The sequence below is a fragment of the Coregonus clupeaformis genome, unplaced genomic scaffold, assembly GCF_020615455.1.
Source record: "Coregonus clupeaformis isolate EN_2021a unplaced genomic scaffold, ASM2061545v1 scaf1019, whole genome shotgun sequence".
In the NCBI taxonomy this organism is placed as follows: Eukaryota; Metazoa; Chordata; class Actinopteri; order Salmoniformes; family Salmonidae; genus Coregonus; species Coregonus clupeaformis.
Window position 1 is genome coordinate 1 of NW_025534473.1, and position 11,935 is coordinate 11,935.

Sequence of the window (11,935 nt, forward strand, 5' to 3'; positions counted from 1 at the left end):
AACCATCTGCGCCAACAAATTATCTATAACGTTGGGTGCCTCCCGGGTGTGAGCCAGGTGCCCCTTTCAAAGCCCCAGCGAAGTTGGTCAAAACAAAGTTACATTATTAAGCAGGTGGATTAGTGAGTAGGATTCTGTTTTATGAAAAGTGATTGTTTTTGATAAAAACGTTTTATCTGCCTTCCCAATGAAAAAATATTGTAAGGAAATGGATGTGTGATGCGCCATGCTGCTAGACAACATGACCGATCGCAGCAGATTACCGTTCGATTGGAAAATGAGCTCTTACCGCTTTTGCCGTTCACGACCGGTGGCCCCGTGGCTCAGCATAATCGAATACGCCCATTGGTGTCTCCCTAACGCAGTGAATATGGCGGATGCGGAAGGGGAGTCGCTGGAGTCGTGGCTCAGTGAGTTGCATGCTTGGAAATTCAATTATATGTACTTCTTTATGCATCGTTTTAATATTCAACAATTTGGCAATTCACTTCTACATCACCAGTTAGAATGTACATTTTATACAAATGGCAACAATGTCTATGTTCATTTATTTGTGTTTTGAGTCAATGTTTGGGTCATGAGAGGTGGCTTGCAATGCTAGCTAACGTTAGCTAGCTAGCTAGCTGTCAAACTGTTTTGACAACAGTTCATGTTCAAATTGCCCATTGACTACGACCCTTTATTGACACTTGTTAGGTAGCTAGCTAGCTATTTCTTACTAGTTGTCAAGATTTTTGGAGTTAGTTAGCTAGCTAGCTTAGCAACTACTGGAACGTTAGTTGTTTACAAATTCACCACCAGTTGGCTACACAACTCTATGACTAGCTAGCTGCCAACCTAGCTACCTAATTTTACTGCAAGGGCTGCCTGCATTCGACTAGATCTTGCAGTGCTTGCGTCAAGACAAATGTGCTGTAACTTACATTACATGTTTGGCTTTTATCACATTCAGATGTCAGCCATCAGCAGTTTTTCTAAAGAAGGCTATGAAAACTCAGTCAGGGATAGATATTCATGTGATCCCCCCCTCTTGCAGACAAAGCCACCAACCCATCCAACAGGCAGGAAGACTGGGAGTATATTATAGGATTCTGTGACCAAATCAATAAGGAATTGGAAGGGTATGGATGCTTTTTCTTTGCTCTTCAAGTAACGTTACAGCATGTCCACTGGATCATATTTCAGAAGCTGAACTCATTTCTGCAGTGTTATGGTAGTAATCTCATTGTAATCGATAGGGTTTTCTGAAGTTGTAATGGTTTTAATATTTTATTGTTGTCACCATTGTCAACTGCATAACCTCAAATTAGCCTAATTTGTAACTGTCGATTCCTTGAATTGTTTGAGATTTGTTCTGATATGATAGGATTTCCATTTTAACTTAAGCCCACAGATTGCTGTGAGATTGTTAGCCCATAAAATCCAGTCCCCACAAGAATGGGAGGCAATACAGGCTTTGATGGTGCGTAACATCCCACTCTTACATTGAGTATTTATCATTTATCACTAGGCCTATAATTCTAGGAGCTTTAACATTGACCACTCACTGCAGGTTTTAGAGGCTTGCATGAAGAACTGCGGGAAAAGGTTTCATAACGAAGTTGGGAAATTTAGGTTTCTAAATGAACTCATCAAAGTGGTGTCACCTAAAGTAAGTAGATAATATCAACTGTTTTGTATTGGTCCTTAGTCCCATAGTTCTATAGTTCTATATGATAGTGTAATTTGTGGCTTTGTTAAAATGGAATCCATCCAACTGAACCCTGTTCCAGTATCTAGGTGACAGAGTGTCGGAGGTAGTGAAGAAGAGAGTGGTAGATATGCTCTTCAGCTGGACGCTCTCTTTACCCGATGAGGCCAAGATCAGTGAAGCTTATCAAATGCTGAAGAAACAAGGTAGGATTTCAACATTGAAAATGACCCTATTTCAGTTTTTCATTGGTTTTTAGCCTATACTGTAAAGTCGCCATGGCACTACTAACTGTTGACTTTTTTCAGGTATTGTCACAGTTGACCCTGAGGTTCCTCTGGATAAGACACTGATGCCGTCGCCGCCCTCCCGGCCCAAGAACCCTGTGTTTGAGAACGAGGAGAAGAGCAAGGTGAGATGCTTCCGTCTTAATTGGTAGAGCATGGCGCTTGTAACGCCAGGGTAGTGGGTTCGATCCCCGGGACCACCCATACGTAAAAATGTATGCACACATGACTGTAAGTCGCTTTGGATAAAAGCGTCTGCTAAATGGCATATTATATTATTATTAAGATGTTTGATGGAAGATCTTTGTATACGGACGCTAGAAATGGACTTTGTGAAGAACGTGTTAATTGTGCCATCTTAAAAAAATATATGTTTCTGTCTTTGGGATACAAATAGCATAGGCTAGATAGATTATGGCTATGTCATTACAATTACAATTACAATATAAAACCACCTGACTATCCCATCCTCTTTCTCATTGGTCGTGGCATGTTTGCTTTGCTGAGCTTCAAGTTGATCTATGATCAAATATGTTTTCTCAAACCCTGGGATCTTTCACAGACCTTGGCTGCTGTGACTGGACCATACTGTGGGAAACAGACTAGAGTACTAGAGACACTGACTGATTATTCTCCCCTCTCTCTCTTTCGCTCTCTCTCTCTCTCTGTAGCGACTGGCCGAGCTTCTGAAGAGCAAAAAGCCTGAGGATCTACAGGAGGCCAACCGCCTCATCAAAAACATGGTCAAAGAGGTTAGCCGACATGCATCATCATACAGATATGCATCCCGTGACATAGGCAGCAGTTGTGTGAACAGAGCTGCTACACAAACATCATGATGGCGAACATAATGACGACAAGTGATTGAATCTGTCACTGTGTCCCAGTGGGTTCAAGGCAGGTGTGTGCTGTGTTTCAGGATGAGGTGAGGCTGCAGAGAGCATCAAAGCGCAGCGGCACCCTGGAGGAGGTCAACAACAGTGTTAAACTGCTCAACGAGATGCTCAGCCACTTCAGCAGGGACCAATCAACGGATGGAGACAAGGAGCTTATCAAAGTTGTTCCACATCTTACATCACTATCACTATTGTAGACTCTTCTAATTTTTTTTTATAGATAGACACTATTTGTGTAGACTGACTTTGTGGAAAATAAAAAGAGATCGCTTACAGCACAATGAAAGTTTGCTTGAAAATCAATCTTTTGTTGTTAAAACCACATTGTTAATACACTTTGGAAGCATATATGAAATGTGTTGTCTTCACATAATAATATTATTGGTGTTTTTTTATTTTATTTCAGGAGCTTTACGGTGACTGTGACAAGTTGAGGGGGACTGTGTTCAAGCTGGCCACAGAGACAGAGGACAATGACAGCAGCTTAGGTAACCAACACCCTCTGAGGCCTGCCATCTTATTGGCCAAAATAGTTGAATCCCTCCCATTGGTCATATTGATTGGTTGGATGATCCTTCATTGTGACCTTTGACCTTTTGTGACCCCCAGGTGACATATTGCAGGCCAGCGATGACCTGTCTCGTGTCATCAACTCCTATAAGAGGATTGTGGAAGGACAGACTGTCAATGGAGAGATGGAGCCACTTGGACCATCAACTAATACACAATGTAAGAACATGAGTGTTCACAGATTTTATTTTCTATCAGGGATATTCAACCTTTTATTTTCTGAGACCCAGGTCTGGGGATTCTTTACAAAAGTATAAGCCCCCCTTCATATGAGATCACATTGGTGTCTTATTGTATTTACCATCTTGGACTGTTTCACCCTCATCTTGTGAACTTCCCAAATCATGATAGCAGCAACACATAAGTGAAACTCAATCTCTCTCCCTCCCTGGCCAGGTACCAAAGACAGCAACCAGTCTGAGATCCTGATAGACCTGGCTGGTCTGGACCTCCTGAGCCCCTCCCCACCAGAGCATCCTCCTCTAGCCCAGCACCCAGACCTCATCCCAGCCGACCTGCTGTACGGGTCTGCCCCCCTCCAGGACCTTCAGGTCTTCCCTGCCTTGGAGGACCCCAGCCCCAGCAAACCCTCTGCCGCACTGTCTCTACTGGACAAAGAGCTCCTCTCTCTAGGTACAGCACATCCTGTATCAGCACCTTTATGTCTGATAAAAAAGCATTAGTCTTCTGTGTGTCTTTGTGATTAATGTTTTTTACCTTGAATTCACATAGTGGACCTACCTAATCCCCACATATATTGCCAAAGTCTCTCCCTCTTCTGGGGAATCAGGGTTTTCTTGATAGAATAGGAGAATATATTGACTGATATATTGACTGTTTGTTTGTTTCAGGAATTAATGACCCAGTTCCTGCAAAAGATGACAACTTGAATAATCTGTGGACGACATCTTTGCAGGTAAATGGCCATTTTCAAGTGTCCTAACCAGTCAACACTTTCAGAAGCATTTATCTGGTAGAAATATGTATCCTTCCTGGAAATATTGATCTTAACAATATTAGCTTGACACACATTGTTTAATGGTAATTGTCATGGGTTTTTGTTAAACAATTGATGTTAAACCCCTTGTCTTCCAGGCTCCCAACCCAGTTTTGGACCTGTTTGGCAGCGCCCTTCCAGCTACTGTATTCTCTGCAGCTTCTACGACAGACGCCACTTTGGACCTGTTAGGAGCTTCTACAACGGAGCCTGCTTCTAAGACAGCCGCCCCTGTCAGTTACCCACAATCGTCAGCGGCGGCCTCCTTCCCCTACCCCAGTGCTGCTGCCCAGGCAGTCTCTGCCTCCCTGAACCACAGTCTGCAGGACCTGGCCATGTTGGATCTGGGCAGCCCCAAGAGGTGCTCATCTCCGCTACCAATCAAACGTTCTGTTCCTGTAAAGGCTAGATGCTAGCTAGCATGTAGCACACCATGTAACTGTGGAGGCTAGATGCTAGCTAGCATGTAGCACACCATGTAACTGTGGAGGCTAGATGCTAGCTAGCATGTAGCACACCATGTAACTGTGGAGGCTTGAAAGTGGATAACTGAAGGAGCATTTAAATGCCACCAACTATAATAACCAATTGGCGTAATTGCTTGAATATTTCTTGATCTATTCATTCGAGTGTATGCAGTAGGGATGGGCGGTACAGAGTAATGTTTTAATGTACATCCATCTTTCATCATCTACTATAGCATGCCTGGTGTGATCAACGCTGGCGACCTGTTTGGGATGGGTGAGGCTATGGGTGCCACTGCCTCCCCGAGAATTGGGATCCCCGCCTCCAGATCCAGCCCTCTCCCTCTGGGCATCCTACCATCTGCTGCTGCAGCCCCTACCATGTCCCCTAAGACCCAGGCTGATGACAGCCCCCTTCTCCGCTCCCTGTCCCCCATCCTGATTCTCCCGCTGGGGCAGGCCAGCCCAGCCAAGATCCCTGAGATCTCTCTAAGTAACGTCCACGTCCCCCTGGAAGCCATCAAGCCAAGTGAGTTCCAGGGAGACCTAGCCTGCCTTCAGGGGTTTCTGGGTATTGTAGTCTGGTCAACACAGATGGATCAGTACAGTGGCTGGAAGTGCAGATACTGAGTGTTTTCTTCCTCTCTCTGTCATTCTGTGATGGTTAAGGCAAGGTGTGTCCTGTGACGGCCTATGATAAAGACGGGGTCCGTGTTCTCCTGCACTTTGCCACCGACTGTCCGCCGGGCCGGCCTGACGTGCTGGTGATGGTGGTGTCCATGCTGAACACGGCGCCTCTTCCAGTCAGGAACATAGTCCTACAGGCTGCTGTACCCAAGGTAAGGCTGACTTGGACAGTGGACACTCGCACTGTTACAACTTATTCAATTACACTGTAGTCTATGCTTACACTGTAGTCTGTACTTACACTGTAGTACAGGGATAATCAACTAGATTCAGCCACAGGCCAACTTTTTTTCTTGAGCAGATGGTCGGAGCCGGAACATAGCTAAATGGCATATTATTATTATTATTATTATTATTATTATAATTACAAATAATTTGTAGACTGCAAATTGACCGCAAGAAGATATCATATTTGACTAAAACATAATATTTTCAAACCTTGCTTACATTTGTATACGATCACATACAGTATACAGTATCTCTCTATTATGTGTGGGAATACTTAGGAACAGATTTCCAAAAATAAAATAATTTGGAGCTGATTTCCTGGTATTTTTACAGTCTTTTATGTTCAACAATGGGGGGGAAATTTGCTCAGAAAACATGGGGGGCCAATTAAAACCAATGCCGCCAGTTGGGGAACCCTGCTGTAGTTGAGGAACAGAACTCATGACATTTGAAGGCAGTGAAGTTTGCTCAAACTATAATATTTGTGAGTTAATCTATATGAACCAAAGCCTGTCCTCAAACTGTCACTGATAACTCTTCCCCCCTCCTCCCTGTTCGTTCCTTCCCCCGTGCCAGTCGATGAAGGTGAGACTACAACCGCCCTCGGGAACTGACCTGGCGCCCTTTAACCCCATCTTTCCCCCCGCCGCCATCACTCAAGTCATGCTGCTGGCCAACCCACTCATGGTGAGAGTCCTCCTAGTGTAGTCAATGAGAGTTAGTAATCTGATATTTGCATGAGTTGAAAATGCGGTTATTATGATGTAATAATATATACCACTTAGCAGACGTGTTATGGTACAGTGAGTGCATACATTTTTTGTGTATGTGTGATCCCTGCTAAGGTTCAGGATCCATTATTCCATCCTTTACAGTTGTTACTTGGTCTTTATGATTCCTGTGTGCTAACTCTGTGCCTGTGTGTCTCTCTCTCTCACTTGCAGGAGAAGGTCCGGATGAGATACAAGCTGACGTTCACACTGGGAGAGCAGCAGTGCACAGAGACTGGGGAGGTGGACCAGTTCCCCCCAGCTGAGATATGGGGGGCTCTATAGCCCCCCTAACCCCAAAATGGTGCCAGAGACAATACAGTAACACATGTTGGGGACAGCTTGAGCTTGAGTCAGTTGACACTACAAAGACGGTATTTGGGGGAGAATCAATGTATTTGTGAATGTTTCATATACTAGTAAGTTATTAAGCGCTAATACCATTATGCCATTTGTTACATTGTTCTTCTGTTAGGTGTCATGTTGAATTTTTTTCCACTTCAAGCCCAATCTTCTCTGAATGGAATTGTTACAGAATTGCTGCACTTTAGAGATGCCATACAGACTTACAATGTTTGGTTTGAGAGCGGTCATATACACTTGTACAGTTTATAACGTTCAACGGTCAAGAAGAGCCAGCCTAGCATGTGATAAGAGTGGAAGTTATCACATGATATATCATGCAGTTACACAAGATTACACGGTTACACTGAACTACCGGGAATTGGACTGGGATAATCTCCCGCTTGTCACTGTTAATGGAAAAGAAGCCCTAGACTAGTAGCATACGGTATACATGTATCTCTTTTCCACCTGCCCCCTTTCACTCTATTCCAATACCACAGTAGAAACTGATGGTGCAGATAACTGACAGTACAGATAGCTAAATGCTGAACTCTTGCGTAATGTGTTGAGAAGCACTTTGTGAATATATTCAAATTAATTATTAGTATTTTGAGAGCAGAGCACTATTTATCTGGACAGGTGGGATTTTTCTATTTCTATCTATATATTTATATTAGTGCTATAATGACATGTTTCAGTTATGGGAGGTGGTGGCCTGCCAAGGTGTGTGACTGAATCCTTCAGTATTTATTTATTTATTTATTTTTAGGTGCTTGTCATGAAGGTATTAGTTTCCAGAGATGTGTTAGCGAAGCAGGCTCTGTCTACTGTTTTGAGATCACAGTTTACTGCTGAATTTTTCCCTGCATACTCATGACATATAATTTGCAGTCCCACTCGTCAGTACTCTTTGTCCAAGCCTGTAGGACTTGACTTGACTTTGAATGGCTTGGTAGCAATGTACTATTAGTTTGTAGAAACCTGGGGCTTATCCAACAGCACTTTGAGATAGACCTGTATTGAGTAGAACAAAGTTGTTTGAATAGGGAAGCTTGTCAGCTCTATACATTACATTTCTATCTGCGATGTCCTAAACCTTGCATCCACATTCAAACAGCCCATGTTGAATGTGCTTTTCCTGCAGTGGGACAATAGGACATGAATCAGTCACTCAAAATAGGGCTTATGGATGTCCCTTGCAATGTACTAGTATGTAACAGTGTCTGACTATCTCTGTCTGTATTCTGTCTGTTTGCGTTCTGCAGCCATTTTCTGTTATCAGTACCAGTGTCATGTTACAATGGGAGGAGGACTCTTCCAGACCTAGATATAAATTGTTGCTGTATTTATTGTCCATTTTAGAGATTGACAAATTAATTCATGTGCATTAATGTGTGGTTCTTTAATGAGATTTAACAGAAGTATGTACTGTATATGTATTTTCGAAGAGCTGTTTCACCGCATGAAGAATTAAAGTCTTAATTTTTAAGAATTGCCACGTGCAGTGCTATGTTCATATGCCTGCCCAGACTGCCCTAACCCACTTGCGCCTACACTGACTTTGATTACCGGCGATGAAACATCTATAAATAATCAACACTCTTGGAAAATGTCATTTTACTTTGTATTTTTAAGTTTAGTTACACACCGACAAGCAACACTATGCGCGCACACACTGTGAGTGGTCAGAAATGTATCGTCATGGAAAAAGCGCAGCAGAGACTGACTGCTCTCCAAACTGGCGCAGATGGAAGTGCCGCTCCTGCCCAAGGGTCGTGGAGAAAGCGCACAGTTGCTGAAGTGTAGCAGCAATGGCAGACGAAAAACCCAAGGTGAGCAATGAAATGTATTTTATTCGCAATATTTACAGTGAAAATGTATTCTCGTTATGTTGGTCTGTATGATATTTAGAAAAGGTTTGAGGTTTATAGCAGTTAATTTACTAAACCGGTTGATTTACTAGGAAATATTTCAGAATCGGTCTGGACAGCTAGCCTAGGCTAACTGCTAGCATGTAGCTAGCGAGTGAATAATATCAGTAAACAGTGCCTTTTGTGATTTATTAATGTTTTGTCAGTCAATGTAAGCAGTTTAATTTTCAAATTTAAATGTAATATTCATATTGTTCATATTCATTTTAAAGTGTTTTCTCGTCATGATGCGAGGATGCTACCGAGATGACTAGATGGCTAACGTCGAGGGCCCGTGCACAGTATGGCAGCTAGCTACATACAGTAGCTAGCATGCTAACATGATCAATTAGCTTGTTGTAAACATTGCATTGTTATGAATCAGAGTATTCTGTGCAGACCATTGCACTTCACATTAAAGTCTCTATCCAAATATCATCATCCATGATTTGAAAGTTAGTTTAGATGTGAATGATAGTTTAGTTACTAGAGAATGTTCCAAATATCCACTCCCTTCTCTAATCATGGAATCTGTTTTATTTGTTTTTAGGAAGGAGTGAAGACCGAGAACAATGACCACATCAACTTGAAGGTTGCAGGACAAGACGGCTCAGTGGTGCAGTTCAAGATCAAAAGGCACACACCTCTCAGCAAACTCATGAAGGCATATTGTGAAAGACAGGTAAGGCACCCGCAGCATCCGTTGCCTTACAAACATGCATGTGTAACACATGGGGATGTGTGAAACTTACTCCTCAGCCTGAAGTGTCCCCACCTGCGCCAGCGAATAGCTAGCATTTCGCGTGGCGCCGACTGGTAAGACGCTTCAGGAGGGTGGTCATGTGTGTTAACAAGGCAGAGGTCCCGAGATCGCTCAAGGTATGGGCCGAATCGGGAGGAAGTGGTACTCCCTAAGCAAGCAACATGACGTCCTGTACACATGCACCCAGACGGAGGGCTTTATTACAATGCACAAGTTCCCTTGATTGAAGTATTGTGTATTTTATAGTATTTGCATATTTAAGTGTCTTATGATGCCTTTCCACAGGGCCTGACGATTAGGCAAATACGGTTCCGGTTTGATGGTCAACCCATCAACGAGACAGACACACCAGCACAAGTAAGTTGGCCGATAAGGTTTGTTATTGTTGGTTCCTCATATCATATGGTTGAGTTGACCGTTCATTGGCAAACAGTTTTACCCTGTGCCGGGGGCTGCCTCCAGGACAACATATGCCCCTGAGGGCAGAGGTTCAATCCCCATTCCTCCACTTAATTTCTCTCCTGTAATCCTCTCATCTGTCTCCCCATTTAACATTCTGATCTGAACATGTAAATAAAACTTAAAAATACCCCCCAAAAATATATATTTTTAAAACCTGTTTTATCCTGCCCATTGAAGCATGTTGACTCTGGTAGAAACATGCTTATAAATTGCTATGATGCTATAACTGATCTTGACAATGACTTTTGTTTTTCAGTTGGAAATGGAAGATGAAGACACAATCGATGTGTTCCAGCAGCAAACGGGAGGTTTTCTTCACTAGGGGCCTATGTTCCCCACCAACACCCCTACCTCCCCTATCAGCTCACCTCTACGTTCCCTAATAATGTCTTCTTTTCTGAAACTCCGCTTTTGAATTCCAAATTGACCTCTAACTCCTATCCCTAGGCACTTTATGCAGATCTGAAACGATTGGATAGGTTTGACCAATATGGTAATATCTCTGACTTGCTGTATGATAGCCATATTGGATACTTCCAATCCTTTCAGGTCCATAGAAGTGCCTAGGGAGTAAGAGTTTGGGGTCGATTTGCGATTCAGCATACCTATTTTTACAACTGTCAATACCATTCACTCTGATATTTTCACAAAATGCACATAACATACTGTTGTATATTATATCATCCTTGCATTTATTCTGTACATAAACATCTGTAAGTAAGGGTTGGGAGTGAGGGTACCCATTTTTGTCAGATCCTGTTTCATGTGCCGAACTAATCTAGAAATCAAAGCCTACAATTCTGGACAATGTCTTTTTTGGAAGGTGAGTGTAAGTTCTTTACGTCTAATTCATCAGTTTTGACGATTGCTGGTCAGCAGACAGTTTTTGTTTTCAGAGATGGATTCTTGATCTTTTTTAAAAATACTTATGTTGTAGAGGTTTTGTTTGCGATGCAACTTGTATTGATGTTCTCCAATAAGCCTGCATTTAAATTGACTCACATCTGTTATTGTTGAAATAAATTGATTCTTTTTTAAATCTGTCTCTGTCATAGATATACAGTGAGGGGAAAAAGTATTTGATCCCCTGCTGATTTTGTACGTTTGCCCACTGACAAAGAAATTATCAGTCTATAATTTTAATGGTAGGTTTATTTGAACAGTGAGAGACAGAATAACAACAACAAAAATCCAGAAAAATGCATGTCAAAAATGTTATAAATTGATGTGCATTTTAATGAGGGAAATAAGTATTTGACCCCCTCTCAATCAGAAAGATTTCTGGCTCCCAGGTGTCTTTTATACAGGTAACGAGCTGAGATTAGGAGCACACTCTTAAAGGGAGTGCTCCTAATCTCAGCTTGTTACCTATGTAAAAGACACCTGTCCACAGAAGCAATCAATCAATCAGATTCCAAACTCTCCACCATAGCCAAGACCAAAGAGCTCTCCAAGGATGTCAGGGACAAGATTGTAGACCTACACAAGGCTGGAATGGGCTACAAGACCATCGCCAAGCAGCTTGGTGAGAAGGTGACAACAGTTGGTGCGATTATTCGCAAATGGAAGAAACACAAATGAACTGTCAATCTCCCTTGGCCTGGGGCTCCATGCAAGTTCTCACCTCATGGAGTTGCAATGATCATGAGAACAGTGAGGAATCAGCCCAGAACTACATGGGAGGATCTTGTCAATGATCTCAAGGCAGCTGGGACCATAGTCACCAAGAAAACAATTGGTAACACACTACGCCGTGAAGGACTGAAATCCTGCAGCGCCGCAAGGTCCCCCTGCTCAAAAAAGCACATATACAGGCCCGTCTGAAGTTTGCCAAATGAACATCTGAATGATTCAGAGGAGAACTGG

At 42.7% G+C, this 11,935-nt stretch overlaps 2 protein-coding genes across 2 annotated transcripts; both read left to right on the top strand.

Annotated features, from left to right (window-relative positions):
- The first annotated feature begins 331 nt into the window (after positions 1–331).
- LOC121553849 (ADP-ribosylation factor-binding protein GGA3) lies at positions 332–8,428 on the top strand. The gene is made up of 17 exons (XM_045217345.1): positions 332–410; positions 1,037–1,121; positions 1,387–1,462; positions 1,553–1,651; positions 1,773–1,896; positions 1,999–2,102; positions 2,649–2,729; positions 2,897–3,034; positions 3,280–3,361; positions 3,483–3,602; positions 3,840–4,076; positions 4,295–4,359; positions 4,539–4,801; positions 5,141–5,433; positions 5,574–5,743; positions 6,396–6,506; positions 6,764–8,428. Exons 1-17 carry the CDS (start codon positions 371–373, stop codon positions 6,872–6,874), a joined length of 2,199 nt encoding a protein of 732 aa, XP_045073280.1. The 5' UTR covers positions 332–370; the 3' UTR covers positions 6,875–8,428.
- Positions 8,429–8,661: 233 nt separating this feature from the next.
- Positions 8,662–11,108, top strand: LOC123486130 (small ubiquitin-related modifier 2-like). The gene is made up of 4 exons (XM_045217346.1): positions 8,662–8,766; positions 9,395–9,526; positions 9,893–9,964; positions 10,326–11,108. The coding sequence occupies exons 1-4, from the start codon at positions 8,746–8,748 to the stop codon at positions 10,389–10,391; spliced, it is 291 nt and encodes a 96-aa protein (XP_045073281.1). The 5' UTR covers positions 8,662–8,745; the 3' UTR covers positions 10,392–11,108.
- The last annotated feature ends 827 nt before the right edge of the window (positions 11,109–11,935 follow it).

Bases quoted from the DNA above. Each gene is read 5' to 3' on its own strand.
- LOC121553849 (XM_045217345.1), top strand. From the start codon at position 371: ATGGCGGATGCGGAAGGGGAGTCGCTGGAGTCGTGGCTCA. The intron at 2,103-2,648 runs GTGAGATGCTTC...CTCTCTCTGTAG, and splicing joins AGAACGAGGAGAAGAGCAAG to CGACTGGCCGAGCTTCTGAA. The intron at 4,077-4,294 runs GTACAGCACATC...TGTTTGTTTCAG, and splicing joins CAAAGAGCTCCTCTCTCTAG to GAATTAATGACCCAGTTCCT.
- LOC123486130 (XM_045217346.1), top strand. From the start codon at position 8,746: ATGGCAGACGAAAAACCCAAG. The intron at 8,767-9,394 runs GTGAGCAATGAA...ATTTGTTTTTAG, and splicing joins TGGCAGACGAAAAACCCAAG to GAAGGAGTGAAGACCGAGAA. The intron at 9,527-9,892 runs GTAAGGCACCCG...GCCTTTCCACAG, and splicing joins AGGCATATTGTGAAAGACAG to GGCCTGACGATTAGGCAAAT.